At 34.7% G+C, this 19,092-nt stretch overlaps 1 protein-coding gene across 1 annotated transcript; it reads right to left on the minus strand.

Annotated features, from left to right (window-relative positions):
* Nucleotides 1-9,727: 9,727 nt before the first annotated feature.
* On the minus strand, nt 9,728-10,675 carry LOC130873052 (olfactory receptor 7G2-like). The gene has a single exon (XM_057767571.1). The coding sequence runs from the start codon at nt 10,667-10,669 to the stop codon at nt 9,728-9,730; it is 942 nt and encodes a 313-aa protein (XP_057623554.1). The 5' UTR covers nt 10,670-10,675.
* Between the last annotated feature and the right edge of the window lie 8,417 nt (nt 10,676-19,092).

Below are 19,092 nucleotides of genomic sequence, written 5' to 3' on the forward strand. Positions count from 1 at the left end.
CTACTGCATGTACTGGCTTTGTGGGAGCCTATCCTGTTTGGATGCTCACCTTCCTAGACCTGGATGGAGTGGGGAGGACCTTGGACTTCCCACAGAGCAGGGAACCCTGACTGCTCTTTGGACTCGAGAGGGAGGGGAGTGTGGGGGAGGGGTAGAGAGGGAAATGGGAGGCAGGGAGGAGGCAGAAATTTTTAATAAAAAAAATTAAAAAAGAAATTTAGGCTGATGTTTATCATGAGTTCATGAATCCTCTTTCAGTAGGGTAGAAAATTACTTTTTTCTACTTATATTACTCAAACAGTTTATGCTAATGGATCTCTTATAACTGCTTTTTAAAAGGCTAATATTCACTAACAGTGTTCAGCATTTTAAATTAAGCATGTAAACAATTTTCACATATAACCTTAATAATAAATGAGTAAATGACAAACAAACATATCCGAACTTTACCAGCAGTGTTAAATATATGTGAATTTGTAAAAATTATTCGTTATTGATGTATTTAAGGAGTTTGAGAAAAGGTATATTTATTTACTTCTTTACCTAAGCATGTTTCCTCATGTGAAGAAAAAAGTAATATTTCTCTTAAACCATGAGGTTTGTCTGAAACAAACCATTATGGTAAGGGAAAGTGAAGGAGAGAAGAGGGAATGGGAAGGATGTGAGAGAAGGGGAAAAGGGGGCAGGGCTGGTTTCCTAAAGGGGCAGTGTATCCAGGTGACAGACCAGGCCAGAAGATTATAACATCAAGTTATATAACAAATAATTCAGTTTTAATATAAAATTCAACTCAATGATTAAAATGCACCCTGGTGTTCTTGGAATCTCCTATGATTTATCAGTTTACAATGAAATGAGTGGAAATATTTATGAACAAAATAAACAACATAAGAGGAATTTCTCATCTCAATTTTATGATGCTCAAATACTGAAAATTCATTATCACCTAAGATAATCAACATTACATGGAACATGAAGTCATTAAATATATGCGGGTCATAAGTAAATCTAATACAGAGGTTATGTATAGTAAATATCACTTACCCAAGCATAGTATAACCAAACTTTTCTGTGCTGCAACAAGACTCTAGATTCTGCCAGAATCCAGCCTTCTTACAAGGACCAAGCATACTTGCAAGGAGCAGGTCTACTTGCAGGCTTCAACAGATCCCTTCTCTACTGCCCTTAAAAACATTACTCTATACTTAGACTTCACCTATCCTCCTACTGAATCAAGCCTGATCTCATTACATGGCATATAACAGACTACATTACAAAAGGCACCATAGAAATTTGGACTATTATAAGAGAATACTTTTAGAATATGTAGAATTTTGCCATCCTTAATGAAGATCTTTGGCCAGTCATTTTCAAAGCACTCAAAAAAAAAAAAAAAGAAAGAAAGAAAAGAAACAGAAGTAGCACTCTCAAATTCTTTCCATAAAACCATTTTTACTGAAATACCCAAACCAAATGATGATACAATGAAAAAAATCACAAGCTGGTATCTCTGAGGAAAATAGGCTAAAAAAATTCTATAAAATACCTGGCAATAAAATCAATACATACATAAAAAAAATTATCTACTGTGAAAACTCTGGCCTTTTCCCTGAAATGCAGGGATGATTCATATATGCAAGTCAATTAATGTGATAAGCCATGCAAATGAACTTAAAAGCAAAAAATGCATGATCATTTCAATATATGGAGAAAAAATACTTTGATAAAATCCAATGTGTTTTCATGTACTAGGGAATGTAGTGTTGTTATTCACAGTCTGTGTTACCCCAAATGACCACCAGGGAGACCAACTCATTGAAATGCAAAAGCAAGGTTTATTGTATTCACAATACCAGCCAACAGGGACCTTGTCAGTGCAGCACCAGCAGCACCAAGAGGAGGTAACCCGCCCTTCTAGAGGTCATTATTGTGAATATATATAATGATCAAATAAATTTTTAAAAGATGATATTTAATTGGGGGCTTACAGTTTCAGAAGTTTAGTTTATAATTATCATGGTGGGAAAATGGGGGCAGACAGACATACGTGGTATTGGAGAAGTAGTTGAGATTTTACATCTCATGCAAAAACATGTAAGAGTAAAAGAACTAGAATCATCCTGGCATAGAATTTTGACACTCCAAAGCCCAACTCTAGTGACATACCTCTGGCAACAAGGCCACAACTACTCAAAAAATGCAATACGTCCTTATTATTCACAAATAGCTTAATTGACTATGAAAAAAACATTTCAGACAAAATGAATATATGGGGGGCATTCTCAGTCAAATCACCACAGCTAGAAAATGGAAACAACCTTAATATCCTTCAATCAACAAAAATGTTTCAGTGTGTGAATAAATGTATATGTATACATCTACATATATATGATGTAAATACATGATTCAGCTCTAAAGAAAAAAGTGATATGAACTTGGTAGATAAATAGATAGAAATAGAAAATATCTTATTGAGAGAGATAACCCAGACTCAGATTAAAAAAAAATTCATGTATTCTCTTCTATTGAAAGCTGTGGCTCCAAATCTTCAGATTTACATACATAGTGTGGGGTGGCTGTAGAAACCATGAAGTGTAACAGATTCATTGCCAAAACAGGAGGTTTGGGCAGCGATAAAAGAGAAAAATAATAACCTTTTCAGTTTTGAGGGAGAGAGGTATCTACAGAAGGAGAAACATGGGTGGATTAACAATAAAAGTATCTGAAAAAACTCCAATGAATGAAGTCATTTATCTAAAAATCAGTAATACAAGTAATTCTGTAATAAACTTACAGAGTTTAATGAACTGTTCAGATTTGGCCTGATAATGGTTTGTCCAAAATATAAAGAACACCTAACAAAAACCTCAGTAATGGACGTGAGAAGCCCTCTTTTAAATTATTTGCCAGACCCACTGACTGGGAGAAGATCTTCACCAACCCCACAACAGACAAAGGTCAGATCTCCAAAATATATAAAGAACTCAAGAAACTAGACATTAAAACTCTAATTAACCCAATTAAAAAATGGGGCACTGAATTGAACAGAGAATTCTCAACAGAAGAAGTTCAAATGACCAAAAGACATTTAAAGTCATGCTCAACCTACTTAGTGATCAGGGAAATGCAAATCAAAACAACTTTGAGATAGCATCTTATACCTGTCAGAATGGCTAAAATCAAAAACACCAACGATAGACTTTGCTGGAGAGGATGTGGAGTAAGAGGTACACTCATCCATTGCTGGTGGGAATGCAAACTTGTGCAACCACTATGGAAAGCAGTGTGGCGGTTTCTCAGGAAATTTGGGATCAACCTACCCCAGAACCCAGCAATACCACTCTTGGGAATATACCCAAGAGATGCCCTATCATACTACAAAAGTATTTGTTCAACTATGTTCATAGCAGTATTGTTTGTAATAGCCAGAACCTGGAAACAACCTAGATGCCCTTCCATGGAAGAATGGATGAAGAAAGTATAGAATATATACATATTAGAGTACTACTCAGCAGTAAAAAACAATGACTTCTTGAATTTTGCATGCAAATGGATGGAAATAGAAAACACTATCCTGAGTGAGGTATCCCAGACCCAAAAAGAGGAACATGGGATGTACTCACTCATATTTGGTTTTTAGCCATAAATATAGGACATTGAGCCTATAAATTGGGATCCTAGAGAAGCTAAAGAATGCGAACCCAAAGAAAAACATACAGTTATCCTCCTGGATATTGGAAGTATACAAGATTGCTGGGCAAAAATTGGGAACTGGGGGGTGGGTTGGGATGGGGGAAACGGGAGATGGGGAGAGAAAAGTGAGAAGGGGAGAATGGGGAGAGCTTGGGGGAATGGTTAGGATAATAGAAGGATAGATATGGGAGCAGGGAAGTATATATCTTAATTAAGGGAACTATTTTAGGGTTGGCAAGAGACTTGACTCTAGAGGGCTTCCCAGGGGTCCAGAGAGGTGTATCCAACTAGGTCCTTGGGCAGCTGAGGAGAGAGAGCCTGAAATGGTCCGATCCTATAACCATACTAATGAATATCTTGCATATCACCATAGAACCTTCATCTGGTGATGGATGGAGATAGAGACAGAGACCCACATTGGAGCAATGGACTGAGCTCCCAAGGTCCAAATGAGGAACAGAAGGAGGGAGAACATGAGCAAGGAAGTCAAGACCGCGAGGGGGGCACCCACCAACTGAGATGGTGGGGCTTATCTATTGGGAGCTCACCAAGGCCAGCTGGACTGGGACTGAATAAGCATGGGGTAAAACCAGACTCTCTGAACATAGCGGACAATGAGGGCTGCTGAGAAGCCAAGGACAATGGCACTGAGTTTTGACCCTACTGCATGTACTGGCTTTGTGGGAGCCTAGCCGGTTTGGATGCTCACCTTCCTAGACCTGGATGGAGGGGGGAGGACCTCGGACTGCCCACAGGGCAGGGAACCCTGACTGCTCTTTGGACTGGAGAGGTCGGGGGAGGGGAGTGGGGCCTGGGGAGTGGGGGTAGGGGGAGGGAAAAGGGAAGCGGGGAGGAGGCGGAAATTTTTAATAAAAAAAAATTAATAAATAAATAAAAATAAATAAATAAATAAATAGATAAATAGATAAATAAATAAATAAATAAATTGTTTGCCAGGTCTGTTCAAAAGAATCCCCAAGCACACTTTTTATTGCTCCTTCACTTGCTACCCCTAAATGTGGAAGACAAATTCCTATTCCTTAAAACATTTTGTATTGCAGAAACAGGTCTCAAAGATTTCTAGGGTGGAAATTATCTGAATGCCTCTTTTCTGAGGACTGTTCTTCATTGTAACCAAGGCTATCATGTAATATTCCAGAGGAGGTAGGCAATTAAGAGTCATACCCTGCTATGATGCCTATAAAACACATTGGTGACCAGCATGGTATGATAATCAAGGTGTAGCAGTGTCATGTAAATTTTTTCAGTAAACAACAAGTTTCTAATTGCCTTAAGACCTTTTCAGCAAGAGGGAAACAATGCTTCCTGCTGGAAGCCTAGTAAAATAGTCAGTGCAGTCATGTAATGACATTGAAGGAGGATCTGCAAGCACTACTTTCCTAAGCCAGATAATGCCTAATGTGAATATTTCTTCATATCTTGTGTTACTTGTTCTCCTCACCCCTTATCAAGGAAACTATTCTTTGTAATAGAAACCACTGAAGAAAGCCACAATAAATAAAAATGAAGAGTTGAGGACCCAAGTTCCAATACAAAAACACTTGTGAATACAAAGCACAAGGAACATTGTAGACATAGTGGCAGAAATATTTGAATTACAGAATCAGAGAGTTTCTTGTAATATCAACTGATCCTCAATCACATCTCACAAATATGACTGTTGTTAGGTAAGGATGGCTTCTGTAACACCATATTATGGAGCAGAGCATTCACAGTGAAAACATAAAGATTTTGCATGATAAAAACATGGGGGGAATTTTGCTATGTGTACTACAGAAAGTAACAAATAGCCACAAAATAATCATAAGCCATAGGGAATGGGAAACCACCTCATCTGGTAAAGTGCTTGTTATAGAAGGAAGTGTACCTAAATTTTATCAGCAGGTTTTTTTTGTTTGTTTTTCATGATTATGTGTGAGTATGTGTATATGTGTGTGTAGTCCTATTATCCATATAGACACATTACTTTCAATAGCCTGCAGAGTCCAGCTCTGCTGGCTTCCTCCCAGGGTTCATGTCAGTTATCACAGTAAAGCTAAGGGAACACAAAGGGAACTTAGAATTTTTCTAGTCTGAGAGGTTACAGAATGACCTCATATTAGTACTGCTTGCATAATGTTTATTTATTCTTATGTCTCTATTCTAATTCTCCTGTCCTAATTCTAATTGTTACTAGTGTCTCCTCCTCTATTCTAACTTTTTTCTTTTGGAGAAGACTTGAAGCAATAAAAATTTTAAAAGTTACCTCTCATTAGTCAAAAGCACATTTCTCATATAAGCAATAAGGAGCTGAATCATTTACCATGGAATCATAAGGTTTTAGGAGTAAAAATGTGATCAGACTCCAATGGAACTGCCCAGTGACAAACTTTGAGACATAGGTCTTTTGTTAGCTAAACTTGGCAAGTGAAGAATTGGCATGCTTTTCTTATGGTGCTTCATGTAGTTACCTTGGCTAGAAACCTGCGACTCTGACCTTGTACATAGGTGTAAAGTTTTTTTTTTTTTTAGGTCTTATAACCTTATATTTTCTTTTTTTAAAATGTTTTTATTTATCTATTTAAGATTTCTGTCTGTTCCCCGCCACCACCTCCCCCAATCAACTCCCCCTCTCTCATCAGCTGGGTTCCCTGCCCTGTGGGGAGTCTAAGGACCTCCCACCTCCTTCCAGGTCTAGCAAGGTGAGCATCCAAACTGCCTAGGCTCCCACAAAACCAGTAAGTGCAGTAGGATCAAAACCCAGTGCCATTGTTCTTGACTTCTCAGCAGTCCTCATTGCCAGCTATGTTCAAGCGAGTCTGGTTTTATCCCATGCTTTTTCAGACCCAGTCCAGCTGGCCTTGGTGAGTTCCCAAAAGAACATCCCCATTGACTCAGTGTGTAGGTGCATCCCTCGCAGTCCTGAGTTCCTTGCTCGTGCTCTCTCTCCTTCTGCTCCTGATTTGGACCTTGGGGTTGTAGTCCGGTGCTCCAATGTGGGACTCTGTCTCTGTCTCCTTCCATCGCCTGATGAAGGTTAATATCCAGGAGGATGCCTATATGTTTTTCTTTGGGTTCACCTTCTTATTTAGCTTCTCTAGGATCACGAATTATAGGCTCAGTGTCCTTTATTTATGGCTAGAAACCAAATATGGGTGAGTACATCCCATGTTCCTCTTTTTGGATCTGGCTTACCTCATTCAGGATTCTATTTTCTATTTCTGTCCATTTGCATGCAAAATTCAAGAAGTCATTGTTTTTTACTGCTGAGTAGTACTCTAATATGTATATATTCTATACTTTCTTCATCCATTCTTCCATTGAAGGGCATCTAGGTTGTTTCCAGGTTCTGGCTATTACAAACAATGCTGCTATGAACATAGTTGAGCATATACTTTTGTTGTATAATAGGGCATCTCTTGGGTATATTCCCAAGAGTGGTATTGCTGGGTCCAGGGGTAGAAGACCTCAATATCAGTCTGAACACACTGAACCTGATAGAAGAGAAAGTGGGAAGTACTCTACAACACATGGGCACAGGAGACCACTTCCTACGTATAACCCTAACTGTAAAGCTTTAAATTTATAATCTATTTACAAAGGCCTTTAGTCTAGATTGAACTTTATGTGAGGAAAAAATAAACTAATTGTGTGCAGTTAGTCTTAAACTGAGGAGAAACTGTTATTTTCTTGTGTTAGTCTGAACAAAAGGAACAAGGCAGTTTTTTGTGTGTCTTACAGTCTCATGGAACAATAAATCTAGTTATGAAGCATGTCCTAGTATATTTTCTATATATAAAAATATACAACTAAATGAAAAGTCATCTTCCTGACTACCCACAGATATATGAGCCAATAAATTTAAAATGTAATCATGAGATTACATACACACATCATGTGAGTTAACTACTACAATGCAGTTATTAGGGATGCACCAATCTGCTTTAGCAAGTTTGAGCAAGAATTTCCAGAAACAGTGGTCCTCTAGAATTTTCCCAGACAGGATTCACCTCCATCAGAGAAACATTCTTCTGGTGGGTTGACATCTGAACATGAGTTGTCACCTGCTGTAACTCTCATGGCCTTCAACAATTTATCTCATGCATTAAGGAGTTATCATGGTGCTTTAAATTGAGGCATTTTATTACATAATATCTGGAAAATTGATGTTGATGGAAAAATATACAGAACTACATTCTGCATATGTTTGTATTAAACTCACTAAAGTGTATGTAACTAATGCTTACAGAATGTTATTATTGTGTGTTTCTTAATATTTTCAAAGTATTTAATTAATGTTGTCTAGCAGTGATAGTCCATGCAGAAAAGAATATGATTATACAATTTTAAGTTTTACTTATATTTAAGTAACATACCAATAGTTTCAATAACTTTCTTAACAAAAGTTACACTGTTGAAATTCTACTTCAATTATAGTTGAGGTGGTAATTTCAATATTTGATATACAAAGGCAGGCAGGCGGATCTCTGTGAGTTCGAGACCAGCCTGGTCTACAAGAGCTAGTTCCAGGACAGGCTCCAAAACCACAGAGAAACCCTGTCTCAAAAAACCAAAAAAAAAAAAAATATTTGATATATATGTATATACATGTCATATAACATTATCTTGTACACTAACATCAAACATTTTATAAAGAAAGGGAGAAATAAACCAACTGATTTTGCAATATAAAGAGATTTCCATACACTCAGGATAATTGATCATATTTAAATCATCAGTTCATTGGTAGAGAAGTGGTTTTGTTTTTTTCCATTCAAAAATCTTTTACTTTATAACTTTAACAATCCTGCATTCTTATTAATGAAGGAAGGTTCCTCTATTATTAATTTCATGTGAGCTAATGATTTTAAGTACAGACCGTTTAAAATTTCTTTCAAAATGTAATTTTTGTCTTTTATTAATGCTATTAACTATATTCAAATTTAAACAAAACCAATATAGGTGAAATATAGAAGATAACAGAAATATAGCCATACATTAATTATTCTACCAATTACCAAAACCACCAATATTAAATATTAATATAAAATTTTTTCCAGTACCACCCTCCAATAAAAGTGTCTGATGGCTGAACTGAAACCATTACTCTTTGCATTTATCATTAAATTCGTCAAAATGTTTTTGAATTATACAAAAATTTCAAGCTATCCTAGCAGCCATTAATTTGTAAGAAGAGGTTTACAGCTGTTTCCTATTCTCTTATTCTTGCTGAAATATACATGTATAAATTTAATTATGGTGTTTACATATTTGGATAGTATTATTAGTATTCATTTGCAGTTGTCCTGTCATATACACTCTGACTACAACCACTGTCTCCTTTTATCAACTTAAATTTCCCTTTAAATATTTTCATTGTTCATAGTACTCCAATGATAGAAATGTAATTTTGAAAAAAATATAATATATCTATTCTTTGAGAAATAATATGAACTTTAATAACAAAGATATTTATCATGACAAAATTTGCAGACACTCAAAGCATGAATTGAAAAATAATAAACTAATCAGCATGGGTGGTAATAAAGCTCCATGAAGACTGTTTTCCCAGATGTTTTCAGTAATTATTTAGAAAGTATGAAATTTCTGTTAGTGTGGAAAATAGTCTTTCTGTGGGTTACAACCAAAACATAATCAAGCACGGGATGTGGCTGTATCCAGTTCTTCATATAAAGTTGATATTGTACAAGTTTTTATTTACCTGTATTTTATTAACTTTTACTTTTCATAAACATGTCAATGAAATTTTATTAAAAACAAACAACAACAACAGCAAAACACACCTTATTTGCTGCTGCCTCAGAGAAGTCACAGAAATGAAATGAATAAAAAAATAAAATTATTTGTGGAACACTATATAACTGAAAATTCAAAACCAATATCACACTTATGAACCACATAATAATTTGCTTAAACAAATCAGGACCCAGTCATTTTTGAAAGACTTAATGATGGAAGGTTTAGCTAATCATTGTCACAAATGTTTCAGTCTGACTGTTTGTATAAACTCAAATTATGGAGATGATAAGACCACAAAAATGATGAGGTGTCTCATTGCCTGTTTCATTTCTTTGTTTCTCAAACTGTATATAAAAGGGTTCAGCATTTGAGGCACCACAATATACATCATAGAAAATACTACATTTTTAACAGAAGAGTCAGAAATGGCAGAACTCATATACACTCCAAAAGCTGTCCCATAGAATAAGGACACTACTGAGAGATGAGAGCCACAGGTAGAAAAGGCTTTATTCCGTCCCTGGACTGATGAGATCTTGAGAATTGAGGACATAATTTGAATATAAGAGAAAATAATCCCAGCAATAGAAATACCACCAATGATACTAGGAACTGTGTATATAAGGAGGGTATTGATGAACGTATCAGAACAAGCAAGTTTGATGACTTGAACAAGTTCACAAAAGAAGTGGAAGATATTATGGTCTGTGCAGAAAGACAAATTTAGCAACATCAGACTATGCAGTAGTCCATACATGATACTTATCAACAGTGAGAGAAAAATAAGCAATACACAGAGTAAAGGGTTCATGATAACTGTGTAACTCAGGGGATGACTTATGGCCAAGTAGCGGTCATAGGCCATCACAGCAAGGATACAATTTTCTAAGGTACCAAAAATCAAAACAAAACACACCTGGGACAGGCAGCCGGCGTAGCTGATACTTTGGTCCTGTGTTTGGATGTTCACTAGCATCTTTGGGATTATTGTTGTACTTATACAGATGTCAGTAAAAGACAGATTAGCAATGAAGAAGTACATAGGAGTGTGGAGGTGAGTGTCAGAGCTTACAGCCAGTATAACAAGAATGTTTCCGAAAACTGTAACAAAATATATAGACAGGAACAAGGTGAAAATAAATGACTCAATATCTGGAGCATATGTAAGCCCAATAAGAAAGAATTCAGAAATATCTGATTGATTTGAAAGTTCCATATTGATGCTGAATATTATACAAAAGAAGAAGTAAAAATGATCTTAATTTTTTTGGGGGGGGTAATGATACTGTTTCATTAGTGTATAGTGGCTATGATAATTGCTGAAAAATTTTGTATGTAATTTTTATAAATTCATTGGTATAACTTATTGAATATATTTTCTGTAAGTGATGGCACTGAATTTGATTTATTTGAAACTTGAGAACCAGTGCTTTAATATTTTAAGCCATGTTATTAATGTAAACTAAATTAGTAGTTCTTTTTATTTTTGGTTTTAGGAGACAAGATTTCTTTATATACTAACCCTCACTGTCCTAAAACTCAGGCTGTAGACCATGCTGCCCTCAAACTTACAGAGATCCCACTACATCCTGGCTGCTGGATTTAAAGGCATGCACCATTACCACCTGGCTCAAGTTCAACTTCTAACCCACTTATATTCCATTTCTCTTGTCTGATGTTCCTACTCTTCAGTTCTCTTCAATGAATGTTGAAACATTTGTAATATAGTGTCAAATGATTTTATTACAAAAAACAAAGCATGCCATTTCCTCGAGATGCCATCCATACCTAGGAAGAAGATATCAGAAAAAGCATAGTAAACCTGCAGGTCTACAGCAATTTGTACCAATATGGGAATGCCTCAGAACTTTTTAACTACTCATAAAATTACAGAATATGTTCCTGCTATGAGTTCTGATGACCACTATGTTGATTACATAAACATAAATCATATATACAGAAAAAGATAAGTTTAATTTTCAAGCATTCTGTTTTAAATATATGATCAGTCTTCACTCCTGCCTTCAGATATGACTCAACTAATATTCTAAAATAATGTAAAGGATTTTATCATGTTTCTGTGGCTACAATAAAGCACCATGACCAAAGTAAATTACAGAAGAAAACATTTACTTTGAACTTAAGATTTTTGAATAATAAGAGTCCATTTTAGCAAGGGATAGAGAGAAAAGATGACAGTTAACATCAGGTCAGGTGGTCACAATATTGACCTGATAGGTCACATCTTCAATTACTAGCATGGGACTTAAAAAACTAACTAGACATAAGAACAGGCAATTTCTTCAAACATGTCCTATAAATGTGTGTGTTATGTGTGCGCGCGCATGTATGCATGTGGCATGCATGGATGTATGTGTTTCACTTGCCTCATCTCAGTGCAATTGTCTTTCCAATTTCTGTTCAGTTAACTTATACTGTGCAATACAGAAGAATTTATAACAGAAGTATCTAAAGAATTCTTAAGGGATGAGATGGAAAATAGTGAGAACTATTGATGCAAATCTACATTTTAGTAGACTTTATTTTAATTTTTTCCAGCTCTGAAACTTATTGATGACTTTTTTTGTCTATGTAATTGGTAAGTCCCTTTGGAGTCATAAGGGAGGGGAGGGTTTGCATTTATGTTTTTCAGCAGAAAGCCTCCATCAAGGCATAAATCTAATGAACTTTTAGTAATATAAAATGTCATGTCTCTACCCAGGACCAGAGATGCAACCCTGAAACCATTCTTTTGATCATGCACCTGAGTCCTACACTTTTGGTTTTGGGTTTTCTTAGTGTTTCATGATGATTCATCACTCTATCTTAGTCTCCTCCAAGCCTGCTACATCTTTTTAGGGATCTAACATGTTATTGTGAATTGCACTTTCTGAAATGCTTCTGTTCAAAATATTTAGTAATTGAAAGAGTGAAACAGGAAGACTGAAGGAGAATAATGAGGCTTTCTATACATCTACATTTTCCTTATAGATATACACCATATGACTATATGATAGTCTAAACATTTTGTGAAAAGTTGTATTCAAAAAACATAAAGGAAAAGAGAAGCTACTCACGGACATGGACTGATGCTCTACTTAGAATCCATATAGTGAAAAATTATCCTGCTAATCCTCAACATCTGATTATACTTGGGAAGAATTTCTGGGGAAGGAAATTAAGTTAGAATGTGGCCATGTCTGAAGTCCAGTTGAGCTTGTGTCTTTGTAATAAGAAAAAAATATATAATACACCAACCCCCACATGCACACAGAATGGTAAAATAAAACAAACCTTTAAATATAAGAAGAAATAAGCTATGTTGATATTTGATCTTGCAACTTCTGCATCTAAAAGAGTGAGAGAAGAGATAATCAGTTATCCAGCCATGTAGATTGTGCACATACCATTCTGGAAGACCTAGAAAACTCAGGTACACATAAAAACCCTGTTTATTCCACTATAAATGTTTAAGAAAACATCAGAATAATTTTTTAAAAAATTGTAAAAATGGAAGAAAGGTATATTTCTCACCATCAAAAATATATCCTCTAATGTACATTTTAGGCCTATAATAATGTAAACAAGGTGTGTGTCATCACAAGCATATTTGAGAAGTTTTCAAGAGACTGACAATTGATCAGAGACAAGAGGGCCAAACTTATAATTTGATGTGTGTACTTTCTTCAGTGTTTTTTAAAATATAGTTGTAAGAAAAGACCAACTTTCATTTGCAAATCATTGACTGAGGAAAACTGAGATCTCTGGCTATCTTCACTAACGCTGAAGTCCAGAATCACACGTGGATGCTGCACAGGGTTTGTTTTCAGAACAAATAGAAATATCAACTTACTACACAATTTCTTTAGAATCAAAGGCACCTTTAAGCTTCAATGCAGAGGTTTAACAACCAAAGTCCACTAATTATGTGGTTACAGGCTGACTCTGATAATGTATGTATCTCATGGGGTCAATGTCCAAAGATTCCCATTAGATTCAGTTTCCTGCTATTACTCTAACCCCAAGAGAGCAAGTAGACATTAAATGTACACTCAAAAGTGAAAATATGTCCTCATTGGTTATCAGATCCCATGGGTATGAATACTATACTCAGTTCTATTTATTGTATCTGCATATTTTCATTATTAACATTTGGAAATATGTTTTATTATAGTTTACTGAACAATAATTAGTGATTTTTAAATTAGAAAGAAAGCTCTACATGTTTGTTATTTAAAATACAGGCAAGATTATAACTGTGTGTTTTTAAAAATCACTTACCTAATTTTTAGTACTGTCAAAAAATTATAATTACTTTTTCTTAAAGGAAAATGCATTTTAATTTTGCAGATCATTATATATAATTGAAGAATCAAATGGTTCAATAAAATTTGAAACAGTGGAATAAAGATGTGTGTATAAATCCTGAAATTTGTCTACAACTCATCTATACTTTCATAGGTAGAGATAATGATATTCCATACTTGAATTCACTTTGAAGTTTTCAGTATTAATGAGCTCCAGAATTTATATGTGTATATCAATATACAATATGTTTTGATGATTATATGAACAATTCTCTCTCCAATTAGGTATAAAATTCATTAGTAAATCTTACAAAAGGAAGACAAAATTAATACTGAAATGGGATAGAAGGTCACAGGAAACAGAAGGTTTAGAGCCATATATGATCAAGATAAAATAGGCACATGTATAAAATTATGAAATCATAAATTCAAATAAAAGGATTTTGCATGGTGACCAAGTGAGATTTATCTCAGAGATTCAAGGTTTATTTAACATTTACAAATCAGCAAATATAATACACCATCTAAATAAGAAAATAAATCATATCATTATCCCAACTGATACAGAAAAGTCATTTGATAAAGTTAAACATTCTTCATGATAAAATTTCTAAAGAAATTAGAAATAGAATATTCCTCAAAATAAAAAAATATGTGAAGAACAGAACTGCAGTCCATAGTCTAATAACTTAATTTTGTCTACAATAAGGAGTTAAACAAAAATGCCTATTCTTGTATGCCTTATTCGATATACTGATCAAAGTCTCCATTTCCTACATCTTCTTCAATTTGTTTTTGCTCTTTGGTGATGGCTGATGTGGTGATGATGGAGGTGGTGCTTCTTCTTTGCTTATGTTTCATACCCATTAGATTGTTTTCATCGTTAAGAATCAAAATTTTCATACCAATAGTCCATACCACTATTGAATAGTCCTTTTCTACCTCATAAATCTTATGTCCAATCATAAGCCTCAATAAAGTCATGAAATTTCTATGTGAGTTCAAACCAATTTAACTCAATCTCATAACATTCACAGAACCTAACCCTATCTGGCCCAATAAACTGAGCATCAATCACTACTACTTTTTTCATACCCTCTCTCTCATCTGATGTACTCCACTAACTAACATTACAATAATTTTAATCCAAAATAATCAGTATCCATAATGACTCATGTGAGCTAGTCCATCAGAGAACGATGTCTCTGTCATGCTTCAAGTCATATAGCTTTTTTCTCAAGGTGGGATAAAGTGGTTTTATTATTCATCTTCTTGCCTACTTTAGTTCAAACACTGATTCTATCCTTCAAGACCATCACAGCCACATAAGTCAGAATGATAGTAGCACTCTTATTTCTTTTTTTCTTGCTTCAATTTTATTTTTTATTGCTTTGATTGAGTTATATATTTTTCTGCTCTTCTCCCTTCCTTTTTCCCCCTCCTCTACCCTCCCTTTCAACCCTTTCCCATGGTCCCCTTGCTTTCAATTTACTCAGAAGAACTTGTCTTTTTTTACTTCCCATGTAGATTATTAGATCCTTATAGTTGTCCTTGTTGTCTAGTTTCTCTGGTATTTTGAATTTTAGGCTGTTTTTTTTTTTTTTGCTTTATGTCTAAAAGTGACTTATGAATGATTACATATGATATTTGTCTTTCTGGGTCTGGGTTATCTCACTCAATATGATGTTCTCTAGCTCCATCCATTTTCCTGCAAATTTCAAGATACCATTATTTTTCTGCTGTATACTCCATTGTGTAAATATACCATATTTTCTTTATTCAATCTGTGGTCAAGGGGCATTTAGATTTTTTCCAGTTTCTGACTACGACAAACAATGCTGCTATGAACATAGTTGATCACATGTCCTTGAAGTACAATTGAGCATCCTTTGTGTATATACTCAAAAGTGGTATCATTGGGTCTTGAGGAAGGATATTTCCTAATTTTCTAAGAAATCACCATACTGATATATAAAGGGGCTATACCAATTTTCACTCCCACCAACAACACAGGAGTATTTTCTTTATCCCATTTTCTCTCCACCATAAGTTGTCATCAGTGTTGTTGATCTTGCCCATTCTTACAGTTGTAAGATGGGATCTGAGAGTTGTCTTGATTTACATTTCTCTGACGGCGAAGGATGTTGAGCACTTTTTAAAATGTCTTTTAGCCATTTTAGATTCCTCTGTTTTAAGTTCTCTGTTTAGGTCTGTACTCCATTTTTTAATGGATTATTTGTTCTTTTGATAGCCAATTTCTTGAGTTATTTTTATATTTTGAAGATCAGACCTCTGTCTGATGTGTGATTGGAGAAAGTTTTTTTCCCATTCTGTAGGCTGCTGTTTTGTGTGTATATATGTATGTATGTATGTATATATATATATGTGTGTAGTTATTCATATGTAAAAATGTGTATACATATGATAAAATATTAAAAGACTAGTTTCTGAATTGAAAGAGAAAGGAATGACATTGGAGGAGTTATAGGAAAAAGATGTAGGAATAGAAGTATAAATATATCACTCATGTATGAAGTTTTAAAATATACTTAAAATTTAAAATAAAAGTGATATAATTAGGTTCATATGATTCTGTTTTTTTTGTATTCTTATCAAGAGTTAGAGATTTTAATACAAACCAAACAACAATAATAAAATGTTTAATATCTGTAATTCATGAAAGGGTCCATCATCAGTAGGCCATTTTTAATATGTTAATGTGACTTTAAATTGTGTGTCTGGTATACAGCAGAAGTATAGATCCTGGTTTTGTAGTCACTTTCTTACTCTTTTTCTTAGAGAATTGAGACCATTGGTGTTGCTGGAGAATAACAATCATTTTTTGTCAAGACCTGTTATTTCTTGGTTTATTTGATTGTATGGGTATGAAGTATTGCTTTCTTCTTTTGACTTTCTGGTCTCGGATCATTTATTTTCTGTGAGTTTGTGTGTGTGTGTGTGTGTGTGTGTGTGTGTTTACATAATCTCTTTAGTTTAACTTATTTTTCTAGCACCTTCTTTTGGGTTAGACTTGCAGATAAGAATTTCATACATTTGGTTTTATCAAGGGATGTCTTAATTTCTCCTTCTGTAATGATTGAAGCTTTTGTTGGGTAGAGAACTCTGTGCTGGAATTTCTAGCTCTTAGAGTCTATAGCACATCTTTTCAGGATCTTCTGGCTTTTTAGGTTTCTATTGAGAAAGCAAGTGTAGTAAAAATTGGTCTGCATTTATATGTTACTTGAAATTTTTCTCTTGCTAATTTTAATGTTTTACTTTGTTATATACATTTCGTGTTTTTATTGTTACGTGCCAAAGGGGACTTTATTTTCTGACTTAGTTTATTTGAAGTTCTGTATGTTTCTTGTACCATGGCAGACATTTACTAATTTAGATAAGGGAAATTTTCTTTTAAATTTTTTGAAATATTTCCCGTATATTTGACCAGAGTTTCTTCTCTTTTTTCTGTTCCTATTATTCTTAGATTTGGTAATTTTATAATTACCCGGATTTCCATTGGTGTTTTGTTTCAGGAGTTTTTAGAATAAGCATTTTCTTTGATTGAGGTATCCAATTCACCTATAATTTCTTCAATGTCTGAATTTTTCTTTTCCATCATATTTCCTTTTTTTGCCTCTGAGATTCTTCTTTGAATTTCTAAATTGTTTATTTCTAGGTTTTTCTGTTTTTTTTAAATTTTGTTTTAGTTATTCTCTTTTTAATTTCAGTTACTATGGGGTTTTGTCATTTCATTACAAAATTTGTTTGTATTTTTATGTATTTCTTCAAAAAATCATTTCCTTTTTAATTATGTCTATCATATTCATAAATGCTTTTTTATAGGTCTTTTATTTGTGCTTTAACTATTTGGGTATATTCATGCCCTACTGTGTTAGAGATGCTGGGCTATATTAAAGACATATTGTCATAGCTGTCATTGATTATGTTTCTTCACTGGTGTCCACACATCTGGGGTTGGGAAAAATGTTATTCCAAGTGCTAATATCTGGTCTTGCTTTTTCTCAGTGTGTATTGTCTTCTTTGGTTTCTGCATCGTCTTAGGTTCTCAGGAGTGTGTGGTGGAAGTGTGTTGCCTGTAAGTAAAATCTTTTTGGATCCTGATAAGTATGGGCACTGGAGGTTCCTAACAAAATATATTTCTGTGTATTGGGACCAGAGTCTTAGAAATGGGTATGGGATGATGGTGGTATTGTGGCTTCAGGAGAGTGAGGAAAACATGCTATTCCCCAAGGTTATGCTTAGTCAGTCTCCTTGGAACAGGGGCAGAGAGTAAGGATAAGTCACAACAGAATTTCTGCTACAGAGCTGGGTCTGGACGTGGAGGAATCCTGAGGTATGTGAAAATCTGCAGTTAGCCTACCTTCTTCCTTTCCCAGTGTGGAATTGGGTCCTCAGGGAATATCTACTGGGCTTGGGGGAATGGAAGAAAACAATGAGTTGGGGGTAAAGTTTAAGGGGAATATCTGTGGGGTATGGTGTGTATGTGTTAGGAAGTGAGAAAGGCTGCAGCAGATGTGCGGTAACAGCTGGAGATGAGACTGGGGTATTAATGTAATAGTAGAGAGTTCAAGATCTGCAAATAACTGTCCTGCTTTCCTGCCCAATGTGGCTTGCTGGTTCCCAGGGAATGCCTGATGGAATTAGAGGAGGGAGAAAGCTTTGAGTGGGAAAAGATTTGGAGAGGTGTAGATTTATGCCATCTACCAGGGATGGAATGTGGGGGAGCTGCCACAAGTGTTCTGCTGCAGAGCTACTGATGAATTTAGGGAATTAGAATTTGAGGAATGGTGGGAAATGATAAGATATGTAGTTAGCAATGCTTGTTTCCTTGGCAAAGGTGTTACTTTTAATTTTTTAACCTTTACTTGTGGTGTTTATGGACTTACACACACAAATACACATACACACATTATATGACCCCCCTATATTTGCTAGCTTACTATTTTGTAATTGAAGAATATTGAATGTTACAGTATAATTATACATTGATTTTTAAGCTGAGTAATCACTGATAAATCAGATACAAAGAAGAAAGTGTCCATTTTCATTTAATTATTGATTATACTTTAGAAATTTTTGAATGTAACATAGATGGCACAAATTAATTTGTCACAGTTTTTATGTGTATTATTAGACTGTATTTTACCTTCTCATTTGTGTATTCAATGTTTTCTTTTAAATTTATTTTTGTAAGTCACACATGAAAAGACATATTTTAACTATCTCATTCACATTTTGTGATTATAATTATTCATTTTCCTATTCCTCCTTCCAAACTTACAGTCTTAATAATACTACCACAGCTTTCCAC

The sequence above is a fragment of the Chionomys nivalis genome, chromosome 4 (assembly GCF_950005125.1).
Source record: "Chionomys nivalis chromosome 4, mChiNiv1.1, whole genome shotgun sequence".
Classification (NCBI taxonomy): Eukaryota; Metazoa; Chordata; class Mammalia; order Rodentia; family Cricetidae; genus Chionomys; species Chionomys nivalis.